Genomic DNA, 25704 nt, shown 5'->3' on the forward strand with positions numbered 1-25704 from the left:
CATAAAAAGGTAAACAGACCTTTATCATACGATCTATCAATTCCACTCTTAGTTATCTACCCAAGAGAAATGAAAACGTATGTTCACACAAAGACTTATATTCAAATGTTCCTAAAAGCATCATTCATAAGAGTTCAAGACTGGAAACTATCCAAATGTCCATCAGCTGGTGACTGGATAAACAAAATGTGGTATTTTCACACAGTGGAATACTACAGAGCAATAAAAAGGAACAAACAGGAAGAGATATGCAGGATAGAATAAGAAAATCTAATACCCATCTAATAAAACTTCCAGAAAGAACAAGCAAGAAAATATGGCAGAATACATATTTGAAGAAATAGTGGCTGAGAATTTTCTAGAAATGATAAAAAACACAAACAATACCTATCTGCAGTTTTAGAAAGCCCAATGAATTCTAAGCAGGATCCACCCTTAGAATTATCATACTGAAAATGTAAAAACCAGCAACAAAAGTAATTACTTAAAAGTAACCGAAAACAAAAGACAGATGCCATTACAATGAACTACAATTAAGCAAACAGTTGACTTCTCAATAAATAAAAAAGGAACTAGACCACTTGTGCCATGAGAAAATATGAGTGTAGAATTATACATCCAGTGAAAACATCTTTTAAGAGTAAAGCCAAGTAAAAACATTTTTAAAACACAAACTGAGAAAGTTTTGTCAGCAACAGACCCTCACCAAACAACAACCAAAACAGAATGTTTAATTTCCAAATTTGCAAAGAGAAAAAATGGAATAAAAATATAATCAGTATAAAAGAAGGTAGGAAAGGACAGGAAAATAATTTTAAAAAGAGAAGGGCAGTACAAATAGAAAGTAAAAATGAGATAGTAGACACAAATACAAATGTATCAGTATTTACAATAAATGGAAATGAATTAAATGTTCCAGATAAGGCTGTTAGACTGGGTTAAAAAAAACCAGCTAGATATAATGAGCACAAGAGTACACCTCAAACACAAGAACAGAAAAAAGTTCAAAGTAAGAGAATGGAGAAAGATACTCTAAGCCAAAAAGGTGAAAAAATACACACACACACACGTGTAGGCATGTATACATGAATATGTATACATATATGTGGATATGTGTGTGTATATCATACAAAATATTGAGGTAAAATGTATTATATGACTTATAATGATAAAGGGTTTGATTTATCAGAAAGAAATAGTAATTCTCAACTTATATGCACCTAATAGCGTAGCTTTGAAATATATAAAGCAAAATTGCCATAAATATGTGATGAAATATCAATCCACAGAAACATTCTTTTCAAGCACACATGGGATATTTATAGAAGTAACCACATTCTGGGTCATGAAACAAGTCTCAACAAATTTCAAGTTTATGGTCTCTTAACACAATTCAATTAAGTTAAAAGCCCAAACCAAAAGATAAGTCTGAAAAAAACCCATATATTTGACACTATAAAACACAGCTCTAAAATAAATTATGGGTCAAAAAAGAATAACGGAAATAAAAAATATTTAGAACTGGACAATAAAAATGTCACATATTGAAACTTGTGGCTTATAGCTAAAGCAGTACTTAGATGGGAATTTTTAGTCTTAAATGCTTCTGTTAGAAAATAAGAAAGGCAAAAAATTAATGAACTACAACATCCAATTTAAGAGATTAAGGAAAAAACAAAGAAAAAACTCAAAGAAAACACAAGATAGGAAATAACAGAAATAAGAGAGAAAAATTAATGGAAGAGAAAATAAATATATAACTGAGATGATAAAAAAAGTACTTTCACGTTTTATGTACAAACTATCGAAGGGGAAACTAATTTGCTCTGTAAACTTTCATCTAATGCACAACAATTTTAAACAGCTACTGTTTCTTTGAAAAGATCAATGAAACATACAAATTTCTGGCACAACTGTTTTAATTTAAAAAAGGGCATAGTAAACAATATGGGGGTGATAAAAAATAATAGGTAACCAGAGATATTATATGATAATAAATAGATAATAAAAAGGCACCATGAACAACTTTATGCCAATACAATTTAAAATTTAGGAAGAATGTAATCAATGTCACTGAATTATACATGTAGAAATCGTTGAATTGTTGAATGTTTTGTTGCATATATTTTTACAATAAAAAAATGAATAAAAACTTACAATTTAGATGAAATGGACAAATCCTTCTATATATACTATAGTATATACATATACATAGACACATATACACATATGTACATATACACACATATACATGTATTACATATATGTTATACAGATTAATAAAAGAAGTTTTATAATCATTTTTGAAAAGCATCAGAAGTCTTCCCACAGAGAAAAGACCAATCCCAGATGGTTTTCATGCAAGTTCTACTGAAATTTATTATTCTAGAAATAAATAATTCCAAACGTACACAAATGATTCCAAAACACACAAAAAGAACTACTCCAACTCACTTTATAAGGCTAATCTAGCCTTGATACCAAAACCTAAGGACATAATGAGAAGGAAATAGTACAGTCCTATTTCACACAAGAACATAAATTCAAAGTCCTAAAAAAATTAACAAACTGAATTCATAAAAAAGATAATATATCATGAACAAGTTGTGCTTACTCCAAGAATGCAACACTGGTTAAACATTTAAAAACATCAACTAGTACAACATTCACAGATTAAAGGAGTAAAGTCATATAATCATCTCAATACATACAGAAAAAGCATTTGATAAAATTCAGTATTAATGCATGATTAAAAAACACAATTCTTAGCAAACCAGAAAGAAGAAAAATTCCTTGACTCCCTAAGTAGCATCTACAAACAAATCTGTAACATATTTCATAATGGTGAAACACTGAAAGAATTTAATTCAATTACACTGAGAAAAGGAGCCCCGTCCTGGGCTCAGCTGCCAATCAAAAGGTCAGCAGTTCAAACCCACCAGTCACTTTGCAGAAGAAAGATGTGGCTGTCTGCTTCCGTAAAGATTACAGCCTAGGAAACACTATGGGGCAGTTCTACTCCGTCCTATAGGGTCGCTATGAGTTGGAATTAACTCAGTGGCAGTGGGTTTTATACTAAAGAAAGTATTGCTTCTATAGTAAGGCAAGTATAAAAATGTTGAAGGATTAGAGAAATAGAAACAAAAATCTAACTACTTCAGATAAAAGTCATTGTTCATGTAGAAAATTCAACCTAATTTATATATAAATTATTAGCATTAGTAAGAGTTTAACTGGGTTGTTGGATTAAGAAGAATGTACAAAAATCAGTTACCTTTCTGTACACTAGCAACAAATAGGTGGTAAATTTTATTAAAAATATACTGTCTATATATACTATGTACAAAAGCATAAAAATTGTTCAGGTAACCAGGAATAAATCTAGGAGCCCTGGTTGCACAGTGGTTAAGCACTTTGTCGCTAACCAAAAGGCTGCTGGTTCCCACCCACCCACTGCTACACGGGAGAAAGACCCGGTGATTTGCTTCTGTAAAAATTACAGTCAAGAAAACCCTATAGGGTAGTTCTACTCTGTCACATGGGTCGCTGTGAGTAATAGGAATTGACTCAACGGCACCCAATAACAACAGGAATAAATCTAGTAAAAAATGGGCAATATCTTTATGGAGAAAATGGTAAAACTTACTGAAAAATATTTTTTAAAGGCCTAAATATGTCTATGGATTAGAAAACCAGTGTTATAAACATACAATTCTCCCAAACTGAGCTAGCAGATTTTCTCCAAATGGTGGCATGTAACTGCAATCAAAATCACAACAGGTTTTTTTTTGGTGGAACTTGACAAACTGATTTGAAAATTTATATGAAAGTTCAAGGGCCTGAGAATAGCCATGGCACTTCTAAAGAACAAGCTACAGGAGGGACCTACCTCACATCTCACATATAATAAAGCTGTAAGAATGAAGACAGAGTAGCAACCACACAGGGATGGGAAGACTGACCAATGGAACCAAACAGAAAGCCCAGAAACAGCCCCCTACACACATGGACATTTGATTTATTGCAAAGGTGGCATTGTGGAACAATGGGGAAAGGATTCTTTTCCATACATAATGCTAGGGCAACTGGGTATCCAACATATGGGGAAAAAAATCACACTGGCTCCATCACACCATACATACATAAGACAATCAATTCCAGATGAACGCCCAGATTTATGTGTGAAAGGTAACATAAGAGAGCTTTCAGAAGATAAGTTAGAAGGCTATCAAGGAGCCCTATTGGCACCATGGTTAAGCACTCGGCTGCTAACTGAAAGGTCAATGGTTTGAACCCACCAGGCGCTCCGCGGGAGAAAGATGTGGCACTCTGCTTCTGTAAAGATTACAGCCTTGGCAACCCTACGGGGCAGTTCTATTCTGTCCTACAGGGTCACTATAGGATCGCTAAGAGTAGGAATCAACTCGCCAGCAATGGGATTTAGAAGACTATCTTCAAGATCTTGGAGAAGGGAAAAGGTTCTTAAAACACTGAAATCCCTGTGGAAACAGTACAATTTATAGGAAAAATATTTATAAATTTGATGACTTTAAAATTAAGAATTTCTGCTCATCAAAAGACTCATTAACAGAAAGCAAGAACAAGCTACACATTGGAAAAAGAATTTTGCGACATGTATAACCAGCAAAAGGACTTGTAACCATAATATATTAAAAAATCTTACAAATCTATAAGAAAAAGACAACCTAACTATAATAGAGGAAAGACTTGTACAAGTGCTTCACAAAAGAGAAAATCTAAAAGACCATTTAGACAAATAAAAAAATGTTCAAACTCATTAGTTAGGAGGGAAGTGAAAATTTAAACTCACAATGTGGATACCATTAACCAGCCACCATATTGCCAAAAATTCTAAGTCTGACAACACCCAGTATTGGTGAGGAAATGGAGTCACAGGCCCTCTCAGGTACTGCTGATGGGACTGTACACTGACACAACTGCTTTGGAAAACAGTCTGGAATTATCTGGTAAAAGCTGAAGGCACACATACTCTATGACCCAACAATTTCACTCCTGGTTGTATCCCTGGAGAAATGTTTGCCAGTGTGCACCAGGAAACCTGTTTAAGAATGTTTACAGCAACACTGTTCATAAAAGCCCGCATACTCAGTTACAGTAGGCTGCATAAATATATCTTAGTATATATGTATACAATAAAATACGGCTGAATTTTTCACAAATAGCACGCCCACACATACAATGCACGTAGCAGACTTAGGAAAATAACGTGTGAGGAGGTGGCGTGGTAGGCAAAAAAACATGTAATGCGCACATTACTTGTATAAAAATATGGTATTTGTCAGTATAAATGAATGAAATATTGTTGTGCAAGAAGGAAATACCTTAAAGACATCACGCTATGCAACAAAAAGAAGTATAAGGATACATACAATACATTTCCGTTTATTTAAAATTTTAAAGTAGGCAAAAGTAAATTTTTTTAATTTAGGAGTACATACATGGTATAGAAACACAAGACAATGATCAACATAGAATTCAGGACGGTGGTTAACCTTTGAGACAGGAGAAGGGAGATGGAATAGGCAGGGCACACAGGAACTTCACAGGCTGTGTTAATATTGTTCTGCTTAAACTGAGAAGTGGGTACACATATGTTCGCTGTACTATTATTATTATTTTAAACCTCTTTTATAAATATTCTTTTGTATTCAATTTTTAATAACAGCAATTTTAAAAGATTCTAAAATATCACCATATTTGAAAAACTTTAGCAGTAGTAGCTGTTGTTAGGTGCTGTCAAGTCAGTTCTGACTCATAGCGATCCTGCATACAATAGAACGAAACACTGCCTGGTCCTGCACCATCATCACAGCAGTAATAATAACAAGTACCTACCAATTATTGAGTGATTATCATGTACAAATGCCTTAAATACATTAACCAAATCAATTCTCACAACAACTTCCTGAGACAGGTATTTTATTATTCCCATTTTACATGTGAGGAAACGAGGCTCAGAGAGATTCAGTGACTTGCTCAAGGCCATACAACTCAAAAGTAAAGGATTTGGAGTCTTAAGCTAAGTTTATCTGACTCCAAGACTGTGCCCTTACCACTACAAAAGATTCTTCCTTATTCCTCACCTTCCATACAGAACTAACTCTATAGAACCCTGGAAAACGGTTCTTGGTCTTATTCTCCAGACTAGCAAGCTTATTTTTTTAGTTCCTTTGAGAAAGGATTCGTGGTTCCCACAATCCCTACAGTTAGGGAAGTTCTTCACAACTGTTGAATCTCATTAGGTCTCAGTCCTACCCGGAGGGAAAAAATGGCTGGGATGGTGCCTCATAGCCTGACGTAGAGAATTACAGAAACTTTTGGTCCCTACTAAGCTTATCCAAGGTACATAAAGCCAATTTTTATCATCATTTCATAATGACAGTATGGATGCCTACCACTGAGGAGACCAGCTGGCCCTTCAACAACATTCAGCTGTCTTCTCTGGTAACTGTTCGACAGTTGAACAGGACTAACCCTAATGGGAGTCTATGGTAGGTATGGCAGGTAGGGCACAAGAGACAGGATATTCCCAGGCTTCAGACAGTCTACACTTCTACTGGAGTCACGCTCATCACAAACAGATCATACTCCGAGGCAGTCAGGACAAGTGCCCATAATCTCATTTAGGCTGGTGTTGAAATATTTTTCCCAGGTTGAAAAGAAACCATGGTATTCACTTGACTACATCTGGCCCTAACTTTTTTTTTTTTTTTAAGTATATATATATATATATATATATATATATTACTGTACTATAGATGAAGGTTTATGGAACCAACGAGTTTCTCATTAAATAGTACACATATTGTTTTATGATATTGGTTAACAACCCCAGGACATGTAAGCACTCTCCCTTCTTGACCTTGGGTTCCCTATTATCAGCATTCCTGTCCCTTCCTGCCTTCTAGTCCTTGCCCCTGGGCTGGTGTGCCCCTTTAGTCTCCTTTTGTTTTGTGGGGCTGTCTAATCTTTGGCTGAAGGGTGAACCTCGGGAGTGACTTCATTACTGAGCTAAAAGGGTGTCTGGGGGCCACACTCTTGGGGTTTCTCCAGTCTCTTTCAGGTCTGGCCCCAACTTTTAATAAAGTAATCTCAGGAAGAAGTTTCCTACCACAAAGGAAGGAATACAAATATTTAAAAAGCAAACAAGTCATTGGCTGCTCTCAGACCTGCTGCCATATGCTTTGCTTTTTTGAGCTTACAAATTAACATTAAAATAACACACTTGCATTCCTCAAATATCTCTACTGCTGTTCCTTACTTCTACCACTTGAAAAGGCTGTCAGCTGCTGTCACTTGGAGGCATTACCATATTAGCCATCACTGTTTATACTGCTTACTGTGTGGTATGGTTACTTCCTCCAAATGACACCCTGGGCTATGGAACAGGACCCACAGGCTGGAGTCTACTGTCTGTGGAAGGTGTGTGTGTGCTGAGGGGTAGGAAGTAGGGGGCATTGCTTTATAAACACTGATGAGAGAAACTGAATTCAGTTGCATTTACTGATGGGTAAAGGACCGAATATATTTTAAAGTACCTTAACCACTTCAAGGTTCCACGGGCTGAACAGCGTTGGCTAAAATCCATAAACATACTCAGTGTGCAAAAGAGCAAGTTTGAGATCTGCAAGAAGTAAAACACTGCAGCATAGCTCTTTAATTCACTCTACATAAATAGCTGAACCTACAAAAGAAACCTCTAGCCAGAGGTTTCCTGGATTATAACAAGAATTCTCTCGATGGGGAGAAGAGAAGTGCCCTTTTCACTTGAAGACAAAGAAATGTTTGTAATGGAAATGCATGAACCAATTTTCCAAGGAGAGCTGCTGAAATGCACTAATTAAAAACACAATGAGGTGATGAGATAGAGAAATAAAGCCAAAGCTGACCCACTTAAAGTTTGAGGACTGCACTTACTTCTGAAAGTGAGGAAAAGCAGCCCGGCCCACCTACTGCATTCCTGCCTCCCCCGCCTCCCCGGGCCGCCCCAGCTCTGTTACTGAAGCTACACCGTAGACAATCAGAATCGCCAAGCATGCAGTGGAGTGTTGATTGTTTCTGGCCACTGCGTACGGGTTACTAAGCTACCACCACCGAGGATAAAATGGTAACCGAGTAGCCCAAAGGACAATGTCCTTCTCAACAAAGCCTAACCAACGGGCATTGCTGGGTGACTCAGAGGAAGGATGTGAAGATAAACAGACAGCTCAAGCAGTTTATAATGACAATTCTTACGTTATGTACAGATATTAATTAATTAATTTAAGGAATCCCACTTCCTGGAGAATAAAACTAAGGCACAAAGGAGTCAGATATCTTCACCAAAGTTGTATGAAGTATGATGATCACCCAGAGCCTGTGGAAGCCCTTGATAACTCAGGACAAACAAGCTCTAAAGCAACGTTTCCCAAATCTCAGTCCTTTGAGTTTGCTCAGTGTAACTTTTGCCATATCCATGCATATCTGTATTATTATTATTTAGTTAATATTTTTCTTTAAGTTGACTTTAAAACAACTCATTTTTAAAATTCTTAGTCTTCCCCTAAACAACAATTTCCATGAAATCACACCTTCATATGCAGTTATATTTTTTCTAATGTACATTAAAATAAATGTATAACTATTGAAATAAAAATGCTCATCCACAATCCATCTAAAATCATCTTGAGTACCCAAAGGGAACACACTGGGAAAGAGTGGATAAAGTATTTAAACGAAATAAGGATGACCTCATACTGTGTTAGGTCCCTAGGTGGCACAGATAGTTAAGCACTCGACTGTTAACCGAAAGGTTAGCTGTTTGAACCCACCCAGGGGTGCCATGGAAGAAAGGCCTGGCGATCTGCTTCCATAAAAGATTACAGCCAAGAAAACCCTATGGCAAGGTTGTACTCTGTAACACATGGGTTGCCATGAGCCAGAATCCACTCCACAGTATCAGGTTTTTAATACTGGTTAAGAGTTACCTGACAGACTGTGTCTGTTTCTTAATATCAGGAAAAGACACAGCTAAAGAGGACTTTGTATTATTCACCCCCTGAGAAGGCCATGAAGGACTTAGATAGACTGGAGAGACAGAGGGGAGAGGAAGCAAGTTCAGTGACTTTTGAGTGAGGGAAAACAAAGCCCAGGACCACTTACATAAAGTTTTCTGGATATTCACTTAGGGCCATGTCAATGATGTTCAGGGCGTCGTGGTGATGCTTCTGGGCTGACAGTAGGAGAGCAAGGAGGTGCAGGGAGTTGGCATCATCGCCTTGAAGTTGAAGAGCTTGGCGGACGTACCCCAGAGCCTCTGGAATCTGGTTTAAAACACAACCAGAAACAATTTTTAAACACACTGTGATGTTATAAAAGGGGCAAGGTGGGCAAGCCCCCACCACACACAAGAAGCCACCATTTCAATATCTAAACCTCTGTAAATAACAAGAGTTGCTTCACTCTGCGCCACATCCAGATTCTAAGCCACGTCTTTGCGATCGCCCCAGGGCGTTAACCACAAACATGAAAACAGCTGCCTTCTTCAAGTGGCAGTTTGACCAATGAAGTGATACAGGAGACCCCGTTTCTCTGTAAATCTACCAATGCCGGAATCTTTTATTTCTCTCTAAATAAACATTTTCTCTTTTTCCACAAAGTGGATCTACTTTTCATTACCCCCAAGATGATTTCACTCCAAATGGAGGCATACACAAACTGCCAGAGGTTTTTAGTGGAATTAAACTGTCTGCTGAACCGTTCTTGTTTTTTAAAGTATTTCTGTGAAATTAAGGTGCTTAATAAGTTAGAAAATCTTTAACAGAACTTTCCAAATGATCAGACGTCTGTGGTTCTTTTTAAGACCCTTTGTCTTAGATTGTCATTAGACATTAAGGCAATATGCAAACAAACAACCCCCCTTTCCAACACACCTTTCCAAACTATAACCCCAAATAACCCAATCCAAGAAACAAATTGCAATGCCACATACAAAGCAGATATATCCAAATTCAAGTAGGACCAGATATAACCTTAACCTTTAAAATACAACAGCTGTCCAAGACTTTCTTTAAAACCATCCAAGCACAAGGGTTGATAAAATGCATACATAATGGATATCTGAACACCCTAAATTCCATGCAGGTTTAACAGTAACTAAGGAGAATTAGAAAGTGAAGCTGCACTTTGAAACAGAGCTTGGGATTGAAGCGTTCCGACATACCCACCCCAGGAACCCCTTCCTGTCTCCTCTCCCCAGCCCCTGTGCTGGACCATCTTCTCAGCTCTCCTGCTTCATCGACAACCCTCAGTGACCTCACTCCTTAGTAGGCAGCTCCGACTTGGGTCTCCCCTACACCTCTTAGCTTTCCTCTCTGAAATTCCATGTTTGCTGGATTAGGTTTTAAATACTGGCTGTGGAGGCTTTCTGCTTTGAACCATAGAATCACGGCTACCACTACCCACCTCTTCACTTACAGGGAGAAAGCTGAGGTTCAGAGAGGAGAAATTTGTTTAGCAAGGCCACTCAGCTATTGAGTGACAGAGATGAGGGTGACCCTAGATCTTCTGATACTTTCCCTTCCTCTCCCCACAGGCAAATGGCATTGGCTGTAAAGAATAACAGGGTCACAAACCTCAGACCCTGTCCCCACTGGTCAGCCCCCACTGGTCAGCAAGGAAACAGCCATGGAGGGCTGGTGCCGTGATGCTGTGTGCCCACAGGGCAAGGCTCCATTCCCTTCCCCCTTCCCCAGGGTGATAGCACTGTATGACCAGCACTCAACCTGGTATTATGGGAGGGCTGAAAGACAAGGTATACTCATGGTGTTGGTTTACAGAGATGACCAGAGAAAGCAGGGTCAAACTGATACACGTTTTGAAATGATATCCTTAAGGGATAGCTGGGTGGAAGGAATTCAAAGCTGTTTCATTCGTTCAACAAGTGCTACTGAATGCCCAACACATGCCAGGCCAGGGTAAAGCACAAAGATGCCAGATGTGGGTTCCTGCTCTCATGGAACCTGAAGGGTCAAGAGAGCTGAGCAAGAGGCAGAAGTGCAGGCTGCTACACAAAGGAGGCTTCACGGAGGAATAAGTGACGTTCCTTGTGGAGGGCAGAGACCAGATGGTCAATTACTGGCCCATGTCTGCTCCAGTAGCAGCTCTTGACGGGCTTAGATCAGGCCGGCTGCGAGCCACATCACACCAGGTGAGGGGACCTTTACAGAGGAGCTATCTTGGTTTCCTCTGTCCTCAGGTCACCAATGGGAGCCACTTCTCAACACATTCCCAGGCAACCAGGAAGTCAGATGCAGGCCTAAAGCCTGGGCCTGCCAGAGGAATGGTGTGTCTGGGGACTGACCTTTGATTCACTCTCCCAGGCAGCACTCAGGAATGTGCTGGGGTTAACACCCGTGTCTTGCACCTGGTAGGCAGGCAGGCACGTGGCCAGAGTCTCCAGAACAACTGGGAGCAATGGGAGGGTAGGAGAATGGCAAAGGCAGCTTCTAGACACCGTCTTTGTGAGAGGATGGAGGCCAAGGAAGCTTGTCCCTTCAGCAAGGAGAATACTGCTGAGTCTCTTACTTCGAATAGCCACTGTGTGTAATTGCTTCTATCTTCTGTGTATTTTAACAGAACTGGTACTTGTTTGTCTGCGTCTGTTGGCATCTTCGTATCAATCACTGATACCCTATGACAACTGGGACCCAACCAGTGACTAAATCCCCACCATGCAACTCAGCACTGGAGTCTCCTACCCTGTTCCTGTTAGCAAGTGACAAAAGCTGCTTGGTGACTGCTGGTTTCAGGATACATGCCGCGCGCTACGCCCCATGCTGTCATCTGACCACAGGTTGGGCCCTCCAGATTTGCAGACACAATTTCTGAAAGCAGAGCCTTGGGAACTCCTGTGTCTTCATAGATGATGCTGGAACTGACCAAACACCAAGGGTCTTCAGTGAGGGGTCAACGTCCTCTGAGAAGCGCCTCTGGCTCTGAGTCAGCCCCAAGTGGATGAAGGAAGATCGTCTACCACCTCAAACTGAGGAGCGCAGAGAACTACACTGAGACAGAAGAGAACGTGCACAACTCAGGAGCATCAGCGGAAGGAACTCACCTGTCTGGAGATGGCAAGCTGCAGAGCCAGGTAGAAAGCTGCTTGGTGATCTGTAGGTGACAGGTTGTGGGCCCTGAAAAAGTATTTGTGGCTATTAATACACAGGAGAGGCCATCTTTACTTTCCTTATCAAACAAGTCTTCACATTTGTATTTTTATACCAAGGCCACATATTCAGTTTAACTATTTTTTTTAAATAATTTATTTTATTTTTGTTGTTGTTGCTGAGAATATACTCAGCAGAACCAATTCAACAATTTCTACATATTCAATTTAGTGACACTGATTACATTCTTCGAGTTGTGAAACCATTCTCATCCTCTTTTTCTGAATTGTTCCTTCCCCATTAACATAAACTCACTGCCCCCTAAGTTTCCCATCTAATCTTTCGAGTTGCTGTTGTCAATTTGATCCCATATAGACAGATCTTGAGAGCATAATGCTCAAGGCACACATTCCTTAACAGTTAAGCTAATCACTTCATATGCATGCAAAAGCTGGACAATAAATAAAGAAGACAGAAGAAGAACTGACGCCCTTGAAATGTGGTGTTGGTGAAGAATACTGAATATACCATGGTCTGTCCAAAGAACGAACAAATCTGTTTTGGAAGAAGTATAACTAGAACGCTCCTTAGAAGCAAAGATGGCGAGACTTTATGACATTTCACATACTTTGGACATGTTGTCAGGAGGGACCAGTCCCTGGAGAAGGACATCATGCTTGGTAAAGTAGAGGGTCAGCGAAAAAGAGGAAGACCCTTAACAAGATGGACTGACACACTGGCTGCAACAATGGGCTCAAGCATAACAACGACTGTAAAGATGGCACAGGACCGGGCAGTGTTTCACTCTGTTGTACACAGGGTTGCTATGAGTCAGAACCATCTTGATGGCACCTAACAACAACAACAACATTGTTTGTTTGGTTTTAAGAAGATTTCAGGGGATATTTCTGGTTTAAGGTTAAAGGTTTAAAGATTATCTCAAGGCAATAGTTTTGGGGGGGTTCTTCCAGCCTCTATGGCTCCAGAAAGTCTGGAGTCCATGAGAATGTGAAATTCTGTTCCACATTTTCTCCCTTTTGAGCAGGATTCTTCTACAGAATCTTTGATCGAAATGCTCAGTAATGGTAGCCAGGCACCATCCAGCTCTTCTGGTCTCATGTGCAAAGGAGGTAGTTGTTCATGGAGGCAATTAGCCACACATTCCATTTTCTCCTTGTATTCCTGACTGTTTCTTCCTCTGTTGCTCTAGGCAAATTGAAACCAATTGTTGTACCTGTATTCACTAACAAATATAAAAGTATTTTTCCTCTTACCACTGCACATAGGTATTACATGGTAGCATGTTTGTTTTATCCAGTGTCTAAAACGGCAGCCAATGATCCTAGGCATTGAGGAGGGCTGGAGAGCTTGGAGGTGAAGAATCCACAGGCCCTGAGAACTAGCCTCCCATCAGACTATTCCTGTGGCTGGTGGCAGAGGCCCTGTGTCGTGCTGGGGCACAGGGAAGCCAGGTGTGTACTTGGCAAGGGGACGGCTGCTTTGGTTAACTTTTGGCGTGGCCTTAATGCTACTTCATCCAAATTTCTGGATTTCAGAGAAACCATATGAAAATCAAAGATCCAGCTTTGTTCATAAAATGAGGTTTTGGTTTTTGAGAACTATAGGGGGAAAAGAAAGGCAATCATTCAGTCTTCTGAAGCTTCTACCAAGTTCTGTGTAGTTTACAAATACAGCCCATATAATGATTTGTAAAACTCTGTGGTAAGACATCAGGTTTAACTTTATTAACTGGCCTTTGACATAGGACAGGTAGAGGTTATACTGGCTTCCTAACTGATAGCAATGAGGACTTTTTGCTTTTATGCGGGAGTCAACTGTATTTCACCATGAGCAATGTAAAATGTGACTATGTACAAGACACAATTCTGTGTTTCACAGTCTGGCGGGAAGAGCAAAACAAACTTTTACCTTCTTTAAAAGGCAGCATGGTGCATACTAATTACAAACGGTGGGACCCAGCTAGTAAACAAACCTTCGCACTGTTCTGTCAACAGTCTGTGATTAGAAGAGGATCTTCTACTGGCAGAAAACAAATTCAAGATAAAAGAGAAAACCAAGTCATTATGGATTCAATGGTGGCAAACATGCCAAGGATGGCTCTCTCCAGTAACAAGGCTTCTTCTAACTGAGGTGTCCGTCTGCTGTGGAGAAAAGAGCCAAAGAGGCTCCCGGGTGTTTGCCATCCAGCAAAGATGCTACAGCCACCCATTCGGGGCACTGTGTGGGCAAACAGGAGCTATAATTCCATGCGCAGGACCGGGGTAAAGCAGAGGCTGGTCTCTGTCCTTCCTTTGATCTTAAGGGCAAAGCACCTAACCTCCCATTCCTGGGGAATCTTCAAAGTAAGTCTGACACAGCCGTGGGACTTATACCACCTCAGTTCAAGAGGCTGAGGTCGAATATTTGCTTACGTTGCTCTTTTAAATGCATTATTTCTCCCAAGTGTCTACTCAGTACACTCCAGTTGTTACTATTTTACAAGTATTAGTTTTCTATGAATTTGTAATCAAAGAATTTTCTCTTCAGTGTTCATAAAATGTAACATTAGAATGTCATAGTTTCTGTCTCTCCCAGTTATTTAGGAAAAATGAATAAGAAATTAATTATGAAGAGACTTCAAATTATTTAGAATTATTTATCTCATCTTCTTTCATAATTAATAGTCAGGTTTCCACAGCCCGTGAAAAGAATTTCTCAGAGCTATAATTTTCTCAGCCCAGTTCGGTTTTTTTCACAAATGAATTAAATTAAATCATAGTTGCCTCTACCCAACACCAACCAAGTGAGAAGCTGGCAATGGTGTGGTAAATTCTGGGTGTGGATAAAGAGGGGTCTATCCAAAGGCCCTGCCATGGCCCCATCAAATGATTATTTAAACTGTTGGCCATAGCACTGTGAAAGAAACAACCAGAAGTGCTAGAAACCTAGGCATTTCTGGGGTGCATTAGGGTAATATCTGCAAGGACTCTGAAGAATTTCCAACTTCGCCAGTAATGGATGTTCTACTGCCAAATTTCTAATGAGGCACAACTTAAACACACGGCATTTTAAAACATCTTAGTTCGGTAATTTCACCGACGAGTTAAGCTCACCACTTCAGCCTATGAAAGAAGAAATGAAGAAGAATGTCATGGAAAACAAGAAAAAGTGCCCAGTGTTGACTTCACGTAGATGTGGGATGCTTGCTGCAGTTGTGCAGGACGGCTGCAGCAGCTCAGCTCCCTGTGACAAGGCCCCGCGGCTCTGCCTACTGCCAACTTGCTCAACAGAAAACACCAAGCAACGCAGGTGAGAGGAAAGATGTAAGTGTTCTGGAAAACTGCAAACCTGCTGGATGCCGCACGTGAATCTGAAACAGCCACCTGGTGAGGCTGCTAAGAGAAACCGAGAGGCCTAAAAATGTCACCACAGGGATGCTCACAAAGGGCGTCCCTTGTCAAAGCACATCCACATCCATTAATTCAATTTCTGTTCCGTGAGGAAAGAAGACTAGTCAGACTGCTGGGCTACCGAGGCTGCCCATCCATCCATCCACAACATTATGCGGTGCCTACAGGGTACGAGTCGGAGTCAACTCAGTGGCATACAACAACGACAACAACAACTGGGATGCCAGGCCCTGTGCCAGTCCCAGGTGCCTAGAGAGGAACCAGACCAGTGCCAGCCCTTCAGGAGCCCCCACCCAGAGGGAGACCTGGAGTGGCCATTACAGTGCCGTGGGGGCAATGCCCTGAGAGAGGCAAGCCAGGCTGCTAGTGGAGAGCATCGGATGGGCTCCCAGATGGCCCCGACTAGAATGCAGAATGCCTTGAGGTCTACCCCACTGCTCTTCTAGACTCCAGTTCCAACACCCTCTAAAGCTGAACCAAAAGCACAGAGCAGGCTGATCAATTTTGACCCTGGACAATAAGACACATACTTTATAACAATAATAACTACAATTTAGAAGCATCTATTGCTAAGCACCTTGTCCAAGAATGCTCAGTAAAAAAGGTAGAGACAGAAAGAGAGTGAGTCCAAGGTCTGGTTTCTCCCATATCACTCTGTTGCTTTGTTTTGCCATTTCTCCTTGAAGTCCCCTTCAGTCTTGATTACAGTAGACATGGGATTAGAGTACATAAATTAAGAACGAAATTTACCAACCTGGTTAAATCTATTACTCAGGAACCTCACGTGAGTTATAAACACATAGAGTGACCAATGTGCCTTGGTTTGCCTGGGACTCTCCTGGTTTCAGCACTGAAAGTCCCACGTCCCGGGCAACTGCTTGGACACTGACAAACCGGGACGGTCATCACCCTATACACATAAAATGCATCACACTCAAACTCAAGTTAGGAGGGAGTTGGGAACACAAAGTGGGATTCTGCTCCCTGTCCCTTGCTGTGTGACAAACACACGTGCCACCATCCCACCTCTCCTCATGGAGCAGCCCAGGGCCCGCCCTCGGAGAGCTGCTCTCTGCATGCCGTGGGGCAATTCACTGAAACGTGCTCTCGCTCTTTTCAGGCTTGCTTTTCTCTGGAGGGTGTGAGAGCCCATGGCAGCGGCAACTCAGGTACTCAGCATCTTCAGAAAGCTTGGCAAACAGTGTGATGTTTTTCTTCACTATCCACCAGCCTCTCCACAGCAGAAAGATGTGGCAGTCTGCTTCCGTAAAGATTTCAGCCTTAGGAATCCTATCGGGCAGTTCTACTCTGTCCTATGGGGTGGCTACAGTCAGAATCAACTCGACGGCGGTGGGTTTGGTTTTCGGTTTGATACTTTCATACAGGGCAAACAAATTGGTTTAGCTGCCTGAGCTGAGCTTAGGAACATATGAATAGCCATGACTCTCAATATTAAGAAGCAGCCACACAACTGGGATGTCTTTAAAAACCATCTTTCTGAATCCAGGATAGAGCAAGTCTTGCTACTAATTCTCACGCGATATACCTGCAGCTCCTTCTCCTTTTGGAGTTACATTGTCTAATTTTCTCTTTTTAAAACAAAAATGTAAAACAATAGTATAAACAGAACTGCAGGAGGAAGATTTAAAATACATAGTAGAAAAAGTACTTGTCCAAGTGGTTTTAAAATATTCAGTTACATTTAAAATGTGATAAAATCATTCTTACCGACTTAAAATCTTTCCCTTAAAGAGTTTTGTTAAGGAAACTACAGTGCAGTAGAACAGTCCTAGTCAATGTGTGTTTGAAACAAAACAATTTTATTCCCCTAGAAAAATATTCTATATTTCACACAAATATTAATTTAGGTTAGCCTACCCCAGTGTAATCAGTCAGGTTAGTGGGATTTTATTACTCTTTACTCCCATGTGAACTAATATTTTAAAAATCTCTTTGAATTAAAGCCTAAGCCAAAAAGGAACAAAAAGGAATTCAGGCCAATGGAACAGCTGTTATATAACATGGAGTTATGAATTCTGGTGGCTCCCGGCAGACCTCCACCACGGCTGTTTTTAGAGAGCCAGTGCAACGTGCTGATTTCAGAAAAGGGAAACAGATGTAATGACCACTTTCTTAGGCACCCATGTGTGGGTTTTACAAACTAGGACTGGAGAATTTAAAACACCAAATCATTTGAAATGGAAATGCCTTCCACACTCTGTGCCGAAGAACATCAACAAAAGCTTAGCAAGGAGACAGGAGATCTGTTTGCAGATACCGGCTGGGACTTTCTGTCATTAAACCCTCCTGGGACTGGCAAAGTGAAGAAGCTACCAGCAAGTCTGCTAGGAAATGGGAAGACATGAGCCTGAAGGGTTTCAGAGTAACTGAAACCAAGTGACAGCGAGCAACTTCACGGAACAAGGAACCTGTTACTAGGGCAAGTCTGTAGGTAACCCCAGTTCTAAGAAACGGATTTTAACAAAGGTTACTGGGTACTGAGAGGTCCTCACGAAACTTACATGTGAACAATTAAGTTCCTAACACAATTCCAAGAAATCAATGTAACAGCTATGCTTCAGGTGACAGAATCAATACCAATTCTAGATTTCACATCATGAGGCTATGGTTTCAGGCAACGATTTCATTTTAGTGGTTTATCATACCTGTAATAAGAATAAAATTAGAGCAGTGTAGTACAAAAACTCATTGCCATTAAGTTGATTCTGACTCATAGTGACACTAGAGGACTGAGCAGAACTGTCCCATAGGGTTCCAAGGAGCAGCTGGTGGATTCGAACTGCCAACCTTTTTGGTTAGCAGCCGTAGTTCTTAGCCACTGCACCAGCAGGGCTCCAGTGTAGTACCAAACCCACTGCCGTTGAGTCGATTCTGACTCATAGAGACCCTATGGAATGGAGTAGAACTGCCCCATAGGGTTTCCAAGGACTACCTGGTGGATTCAAACTGCTGACCTTTTGGTTAGCAGCCAAGCTCTTAGTATGGTAGGTACCAAAAAACTGAGTTAAGAGTCAGGAGACCTGGATTCTACCCTGACTTCAATATCTAGGTGGCACTGGCAACTCCTTTAACTTCTGTGCCTCAGTCCTTTACCTGCAATGAGCACACCATTGTCCTGTCTACCTCACTGGTGTGGGGAGAGGACGAAATTAAATAAAGGATGTGAAAGAGCATGGCAACACTCAAGAGCTTAATACCTGACTCTAAGGCATTCTACTACCTTCAGGAAAGGCACTGAGGAGCATGGTGGGGGCAGGGGTCCTGGGGCTTGCTGGGCTGACTGTCCCGCCATCCTCTTTCAGAGGCTTTCCTAAAACCTGGCTTTTTCATTTCCTAACATAATATCTGCAGCTTGACATATTGAAAAAAAAAAAGCTAGAAAAGAATGGTCTCTTTTCTAGATGACAAATGTCTTTAATAAGGGAATCATCTCCCGGGACATACAAAGTATCTATCTTCTTAGAGCTGAAATCATTTTATTAGGAAGGACTAAAACGTGCCCAAATGGATAAGCAGACTAAGCATGCAGATTTACACAGCAACAAGTGATGCAGCAAGTTTTCATACTGTATGTTCAGTGCTCAAGACGACAGACTCCCAGGGGTAAAACACTGTTTACATAATCTTTATAAATATCTCTTCTTTTTATACTTATCATACTTTGGTGTCATTATGTACAGCCGAATGAAAAGATGAACGCCCACTCACCTCTGAAATGCAAGAAGCGCCTTTCTCTGCAGGACCTCCTGCATCCCTCGCAGAGAAGCTAAGAAAAGGGTCCAATTAGTCAGTGGCATGGGAGAGCAACGAGCTTTTGACAAACACAAAACCCATCACAAAAATGATACATTCAACTGGATTTAAACCAGCCTTGTGCCAGGTGCTGCAGAAGACAGGGAACGAAGTTCAGTCCCACCCTGGGGCCCTGACACCCACTGGACATACTGTGGAACAGTGATAAGGGCAGAGAGGGACTTAGATGGTCACTCTTGGTATCCCCATGCATATGAGGGCCTTTAAGGAAAAAAAAAAACCGCTGAGAACTTGAGAGAGAAGCATGTCTGTCCTCCCAAGCACAGGCATGTCACTCATGGTAAAGACTGGCTCTACCAGGATGGTATAAAGAGATTCAAGTCCCAATGTGTTGGGTTAGATGGCCTTCAGAGCTCCTTCTGGCACTGAGAAGCTGACAGCCCAGCTTGACGCCACGAACAAGCCAGTTTAATTCACACGAGGCAATGACCAGGACCTTGAATATCATGACGTGAACACAAGGAGGAAATCTGTGCTCTATTTCACAATAAAATGTTGAAAGAATAATAGAGTTCGGGAAAATAATTTATCAACCTACACTTTCTGTAAGCATATAACTGAAAATTTCATTAAGTATACAAAGCATCATTAAGACGGTTGTATCCAGAAGTCCCTCCACCAAAACTGTAAGTACATCCAACACTCTAAGTACGCCCTGCACTGGATGTATATGTATCTGAGAATTAAAATGTGTGACTGGAGAAGGGGCAGTTCCTGACCAGCCAGGAGAAGCTTCCTGGAAGTGTTTGGCCCTGAACTCTTCTACCTTCCTGTGCCTAAGACCCAACACCTCTTTACACGACAGCGCAGGTCAAGTGCTGGGCAGGGGAGGGGGCTGGGCAGGCATGAGGCTGAGTCAGACGGATCATCTCTCAAAGCCCTGCTGATCTCACCCTCCCGGCAGATGTGCTGTGCTTGCCCTGTGTACCTGGGGCACCGCCAGCCTAATGCACCTGTGAAGAGACTCCAGGGAGCCCTGGCCCATGGCCTTCCTCCTTTCCCTCCTGTTCTCCTACCAGCCCAAGCAGACAGGATGGCAGCACTGGGGGCCCAGAGGATGGCACAACAGAATGACCCAATGTATCCTCCCTCCTAAAGCAGAAGGGGATTGTGGGGACCCTGCTGTGGAGACCTGGTCAGGCAGGCCAGCCCGGTGGCCCAGCAGCTGCCCATGGGGTGGGACTGCTCTCACCATCAGTAGCCTGCAGACTGTACGTGAGCCCCAGAGCTAAGTAGCCTTTGGCCTTGAACTCGGATGTTTTCTCTCCCACATCGACGACAGTTTTGGCAAACTTTTCAGCCTCTTCCAACTGAAAAATGAGATAAGTTAAAAGCAACAACAACCTGCAGAATTTCCAACATGAGTTCCCAGAAACACCTGCTGCTAAAATGGATTTCTGATGAGTCACTTTCAAAATATCTCCCAGATCTTCCAATTCCACCCTGTTGACTCTGTTTTCTTTTTTGAGCCTCTCTAACAATCCTGAGGATTCCCACTTTGCTTTTCTCTTTATAGTTTTCCTTATTGCTTACCTGCCTTCTTTTCCAAAGTCACTTTCATACTTGGTAGGGTTCTATCTTTTTCATCGTTACTTTTTACCGATTGGTTCTGTAATGAGGCTGTGTCAGGTATTCAGAAGTTGAATTATATAAATTTCTAAAGACTAAAGTCCTTAGAATGTTTTGTGTTTGAGTCTTTCCTTTTTTTTTTTTCCTTCATAGCAAAAAACATCTATTTAGGCTTGAATTATTTTTCTACAAGCTGTTAAAAACTGCAAAACTCTATGTTTTTTTTTTTTTTTACAATACACAACACATGGACCTCGCACCAGCAGATTCCAACGAGAAAATATGCACCTGTAAACTACACCCACTATAAGACCTTTTGCACAATTCATTAGAGGCAAAAAATAATAAGATCTGTTCCTTCAAAGTATGGCAATATGTCCATGTTATTGAAGCTAAGTGACAGTCCATGGGAGTTGATTATACTCGTTACTTTGCTGGTGTTTGGAAATTTTCATAATAAAAATAACGAAAGTACACAGAAAAGATTTGTTCCTCTCATCGCAAAGAAACAAGTCAGGTTTATTTTAGGGGTTAGAGATCGGTATGTGACAGCAATAAATAATGCCACAGCTGGAAGCAGGGCAGCAGAGTCACAGCTGGAAGCTGGCATTTTCCAAAACTGAAAGGTCTGGTCCACTCAGCCACCCACTCCCGGAGCCTGCTGTACTATTCCCTGGGTGGGCAGCATCCAGCTGTCAGGCCTACCCCTCAGAGCTGTGCGAACCACACAATGCTGGCACAGCTGTGTCTTTCAGGTGAGAGCCTGCTCTTTGAAAATGTCTCTTTTTCTTCTACTTTTTCCCAAGCAAAATGCAACAGAAGTGGAACACTATCTTCACAAGGCTTCCTTTTGTCCTGCTGGGTGAGAATGTACTGAAAAAAATAAGCAGCAAGGACCATAATGGTGAAAAACCTTAGCAAGCATTTCTGAGCAAATCCTTATCACTAATCTTGAGGTGAAGTTAAAGAAAAGAAATTAAAACTCCATCCTGAGCATAAGAAAAATGGGGTGCAGAATTCAAATTCTAGTAGAGAGATCAGACTTAATGATCTGGTTGAAACTGAAAGATCCCCAGAAAGCACGGCCCCCGGACTCTCTGTCAACCCAGAATTAAAACCATTCCTGAGGTCAACTCTTCAGACAAAGATTAGACTGGACTATGGGACATAAAATGATACTCATGAAGAGTGTGCTTCTTAGTTCAAGTAGATACTTGAAACTAAGTGGGCAGCTCCTGTCCGGAGGTGAAATGAGAAGGCAGAGAGGGTCAGGAGCTGGTTGAATGGACACGGGAAATCCGGGGCGGAAAGGAAGAGTGTGCTGTCACAGTATAGGGAGAGCAACTAGGGTCACATAACAATGCATGTATAAATTTTTGTATGAGAGATTAACTTGAATTATAAACTTTCACTTAAAGCACAACAATAAAAAATAAAAATTAAAAAAAAAACTCCATCCTGTGTGGCAATCACCTATGCCGCCATCAGCAGTGGGCCTGAGTTTTCTATTTACTGCTCCATTGATATATTTTTGAGGTACTAGAATTGTCCAAAATCAGGCTATTCCAAAATTCAAGTCTGAATAAGAATATTTAAATAAGAAACCCTATGTGAAGAAAGAGGAAGGAGAAACTATTTGGGTTCTTCAATGATGAAGAAATATGGATTTACACATGCACTAAAGCAGAGGGTAACTCTTTGCTTTACGGAAAAACCAGGGCTCTGCTAGGAACACATAATTTAGTGACATCTACTTTTTTAGTTCTACATCACTTGCATAAAGCAAGATGTGTTTGAGTAAGGATTGCAGTTGTAGCTTATCATTGCACACTCCCATGAAAAAGAAAAACCCAGAGTAACCTAAAACATACTGATTTTCGTCAGTTCTTGGAGTACGTGGAGAGGGCTGAGGAGGCTGGTGGCCCAGGTCAGGGGTATGTGGCTTTAAACAGCCTTGCCCTTATCTAGCTGATGAATTACTATCATTTTCTCTTTATGCCTTGACATGAAAAAGGCTGGTATTCCCTGCCCTGGAGCACCTGCTGAGGAGAACCCATCCCTGCTCACTCAGCGACGGGAGCCCTGCCCTTGAGTGCCTGCTGAGGAGAGGCGATCCCTGCTCACCCAGTGAAGGGAGCCCTGCCCTCGAGTATCTGCTGAGGAGAGGCTATCCCTGCTCATCCAGTGACGGGAGCCCTGCCCTTGAGTGCCTGCTGAGGAGAGGACATCCCTGCTCATCCAGTGATGGGAGCCCTGCCCTCAAGTGCCTGCTGAGGAGAAGCTATGCCTGCTCACCCAGTGAAGCGAGCCCTGCCCTTGAGTGCCTGCTGAGGAGAAGCCATCCCCACTCACCCAGTGAAGGGAGCCCATGCACAGCTTCGCAGCAAGGAGCGGGATGGTGGCATCGTCAGGCTTCAGACGGATACACTCTTTCAACACCTTCACGGCACGTGCAGACTTGTCAAGAGAAGATTATCTCTGTGAAACTCAAAGCTTTTGACAGAACCAAACACTAATACCTTCTCAGAGGGGGTTTGGTTAGGATGCTCTCTTAGTGAGATTTTCCAACTTTGAGCCCAACCAGAGGCCTGGGGACAGCCATGACTACAGCTTGGGGCTCTCGAGTGACAGGGGAGCATCCCACGGTTAAAACAAGCGGAAGTGCTTCTCTGGCTTCGCTCTCATTTTATTCCCTACTTGTGCAGCCATTATAAAAATAAGAAGAAAAAAAAAGATACTTGAGGCTTATGTTATTACAAAAAATAAAATATTCAATTTAAAGCATACTATACTAAAATTTTGGTTCCACTTAGCCCAAGTAATCTCAGATCTAACAATTCACTAAATGGCAGAGACTCACTAAATGGCCCAAATGAACAAGAAAAACAACAGTTACTGCTTTTAATGACGGTGTGCCATGTGGTGGGTGCTATTCTAAGCACCTTATGCATTATTATCTCATTTACCTGACAACAATTCTAGGAAGTAGGTACTATCATCACTGCATTTTACAGAAGAAGAAATTGAGATACTAAGTACCTTGCCCTGGCTCACATAGCTATGAGGGGCAATACCAGGATCCACCTTCAGCATGGGGTTCTACAGCCCATGCTTTCAACCAGTATCATATACCAGTATCATATACCACCTAATATAACTGACTGCAAAAGATAACCAACAGAGCTTCCTCTCCAAGAATAAGCTCTCAAATGAATGAAGGGGTCGGTGTGAAGATTTAAGCCACGTCCTTGTCACATGACAAGGCTATGATGGCTAAAAAAGTGCAAATTCAACAGAATTTTTCTTCACAACACGTGACCATGTTGGCCCCCAAATAATTAAAATGGCTAGTCGATTTACGTGATTGTTCATTTGGAAATGGCCAGGCGACAGCTTAAAATAGCTGGTTTACACATCCACAATTTTCCATCCCATGAAATGCAATGACATTAACCATAACAAAGAGAGCTGCACATTACAAAGGATGACTCACTTTTCCAGCAGCCATCAGCGACAGGGCAAACTGGTACCAGAGGTGGAACTCCTCAAAGGCAAACTTCATGGCTCTTTCTAAGCACTGGTTTGGAAAGAAGAACAAACGCAGGCATCTGAGAATTGCCAGGGTCACAACTGGACAAGTGTGAGTTTGTGTCTACACACATGAAGACAAGTCCTACAAAATCTGGTTCCCTGGGATAGTAAGACACCATTTTCTACCGAACACCTCCTGAGGAGTAGCTATAGGATACAACGCACCATGCCAGAGGCCAAGACAATCCACGGGTGACTAAGGCACAATCCCTGGTCTCAAGTAGCTTTTTATCTAGTACAGAGAAAGAAGCAGGCATGCACACCATTCAAACGCAAGGCCAAGGCTACAAGTGCCACAGAGGGGGAGACAGAAAGTACCAAGGGGAACTGATCACAAGAGTAGAAATGATGTCCTGGAAGGGTAGTAACTGAGCTGGCCTTGACAGATGAACAGAAAAAACACAGTTACGATACGGAAATGGCACTTGAGGAAGAGGAGTGACGTGAACAGAGCTGTGGAGGCACAAAAAAGGCTACGCTTGAATTGGCAATGACAAGCAGTCCAGTGCGGGCCAAGCCTGGGCACTCAGGCAGGAGTGGGGAATCAGGCTGGAGGGCAGCGCAGGCTGGGGCCAAGTCACTGAAGAGTCCAAAATGTCAGCTTCCTCTCAAAGTTGTTCCATCTCCCTCCTTCACCCCAGCTTTGGTTGTCCCTCCTCTGAGCAACTGAAGTTCTGACCATCATAACTGGTAGTGTAGCTGTCCTCAACTCCCTGCCCCAGACCAGCCACGCTCTGAGAAACTATCAAGTACAGAAATCATGACTTCTTTCTCTTTGTTACCTAAGGGTTGGTACAGTGCCTGCCCATGGGGGGTGATCTACAAGTGTTGGTTGGGTTTGGACTTCACTCTCAGTCAAACTCTAGTTTCCACACAGAGTGACATGATCACATCAGAGCTTTTGGAAGGTCATAGGGGCCTGCGGTGAGGAGTAACACCAAACTGGGGGCAGGCCAGAAATAAGGTGGATAGAATGGTCCAAGGGCTTAGAGCAAGCAAAACCAAACTCATTGCCATCAAGTCGATTACGATTCATAGCAACCCTATAGAACAGAGTAGAACTGCCCCATAGGGTGTCCAAGGAGTGGCTGGTGGATTCAAACTGCCAAACTTTT

At 41.8% G+C, this 25704-nt stretch overlaps 1 protein-coding gene across 1 annotated transcript in view; it reads right to left on the minus strand.

Moving 5' to 3' along the window:
- TTC7B (tetratricopeptide repeat domain 7B) overlaps positions 1 to 25704 on the minus strand; it is a 271431-nt gene that overhangs the window by 106920 nt on the left and 138807 nt on the right. Inside the window, exons 9-14 of the mRNA XM_023731656.1 lie at positions 24492 to 24575; positions 23351 to 23455; positions 20622 to 20739; positions 19325 to 19382; positions 12140 to 12212; positions 9184 to 9344 (exon numbers count right to left, since the gene is read on the minus strand). Of these exons, the coding sequence (XP_023587424.1) occupies positions 9184 to 9344; positions 12140 to 12212; positions 19325 to 19382; positions 20622 to 20739; positions 23351 to 23455; positions 24492 to 24575 (599 nt within the window). The remainder of the gene's footprint in view (positions 1 to 9183; positions 9345 to 12139; positions 12213 to 19324; positions 19383 to 20621; positions 20740 to 23350; positions 23456 to 24491; positions 24576 to 25704) is intronic.

This window comes from Trichechus manatus, unplaced genomic scaffold (genome assembly GCF_000243295.1).
Source record: "Trichechus manatus latirostris isolate Lorelei unplaced genomic scaffold, TriManLat1.0 scaffold00045, whole genome shotgun sequence".
NCBI classification, from domain to species: domain Eukaryota; kingdom Metazoa; phylum Chordata; class Mammalia; order Sirenia; family Trichechidae; genus Trichechus; species Trichechus manatus.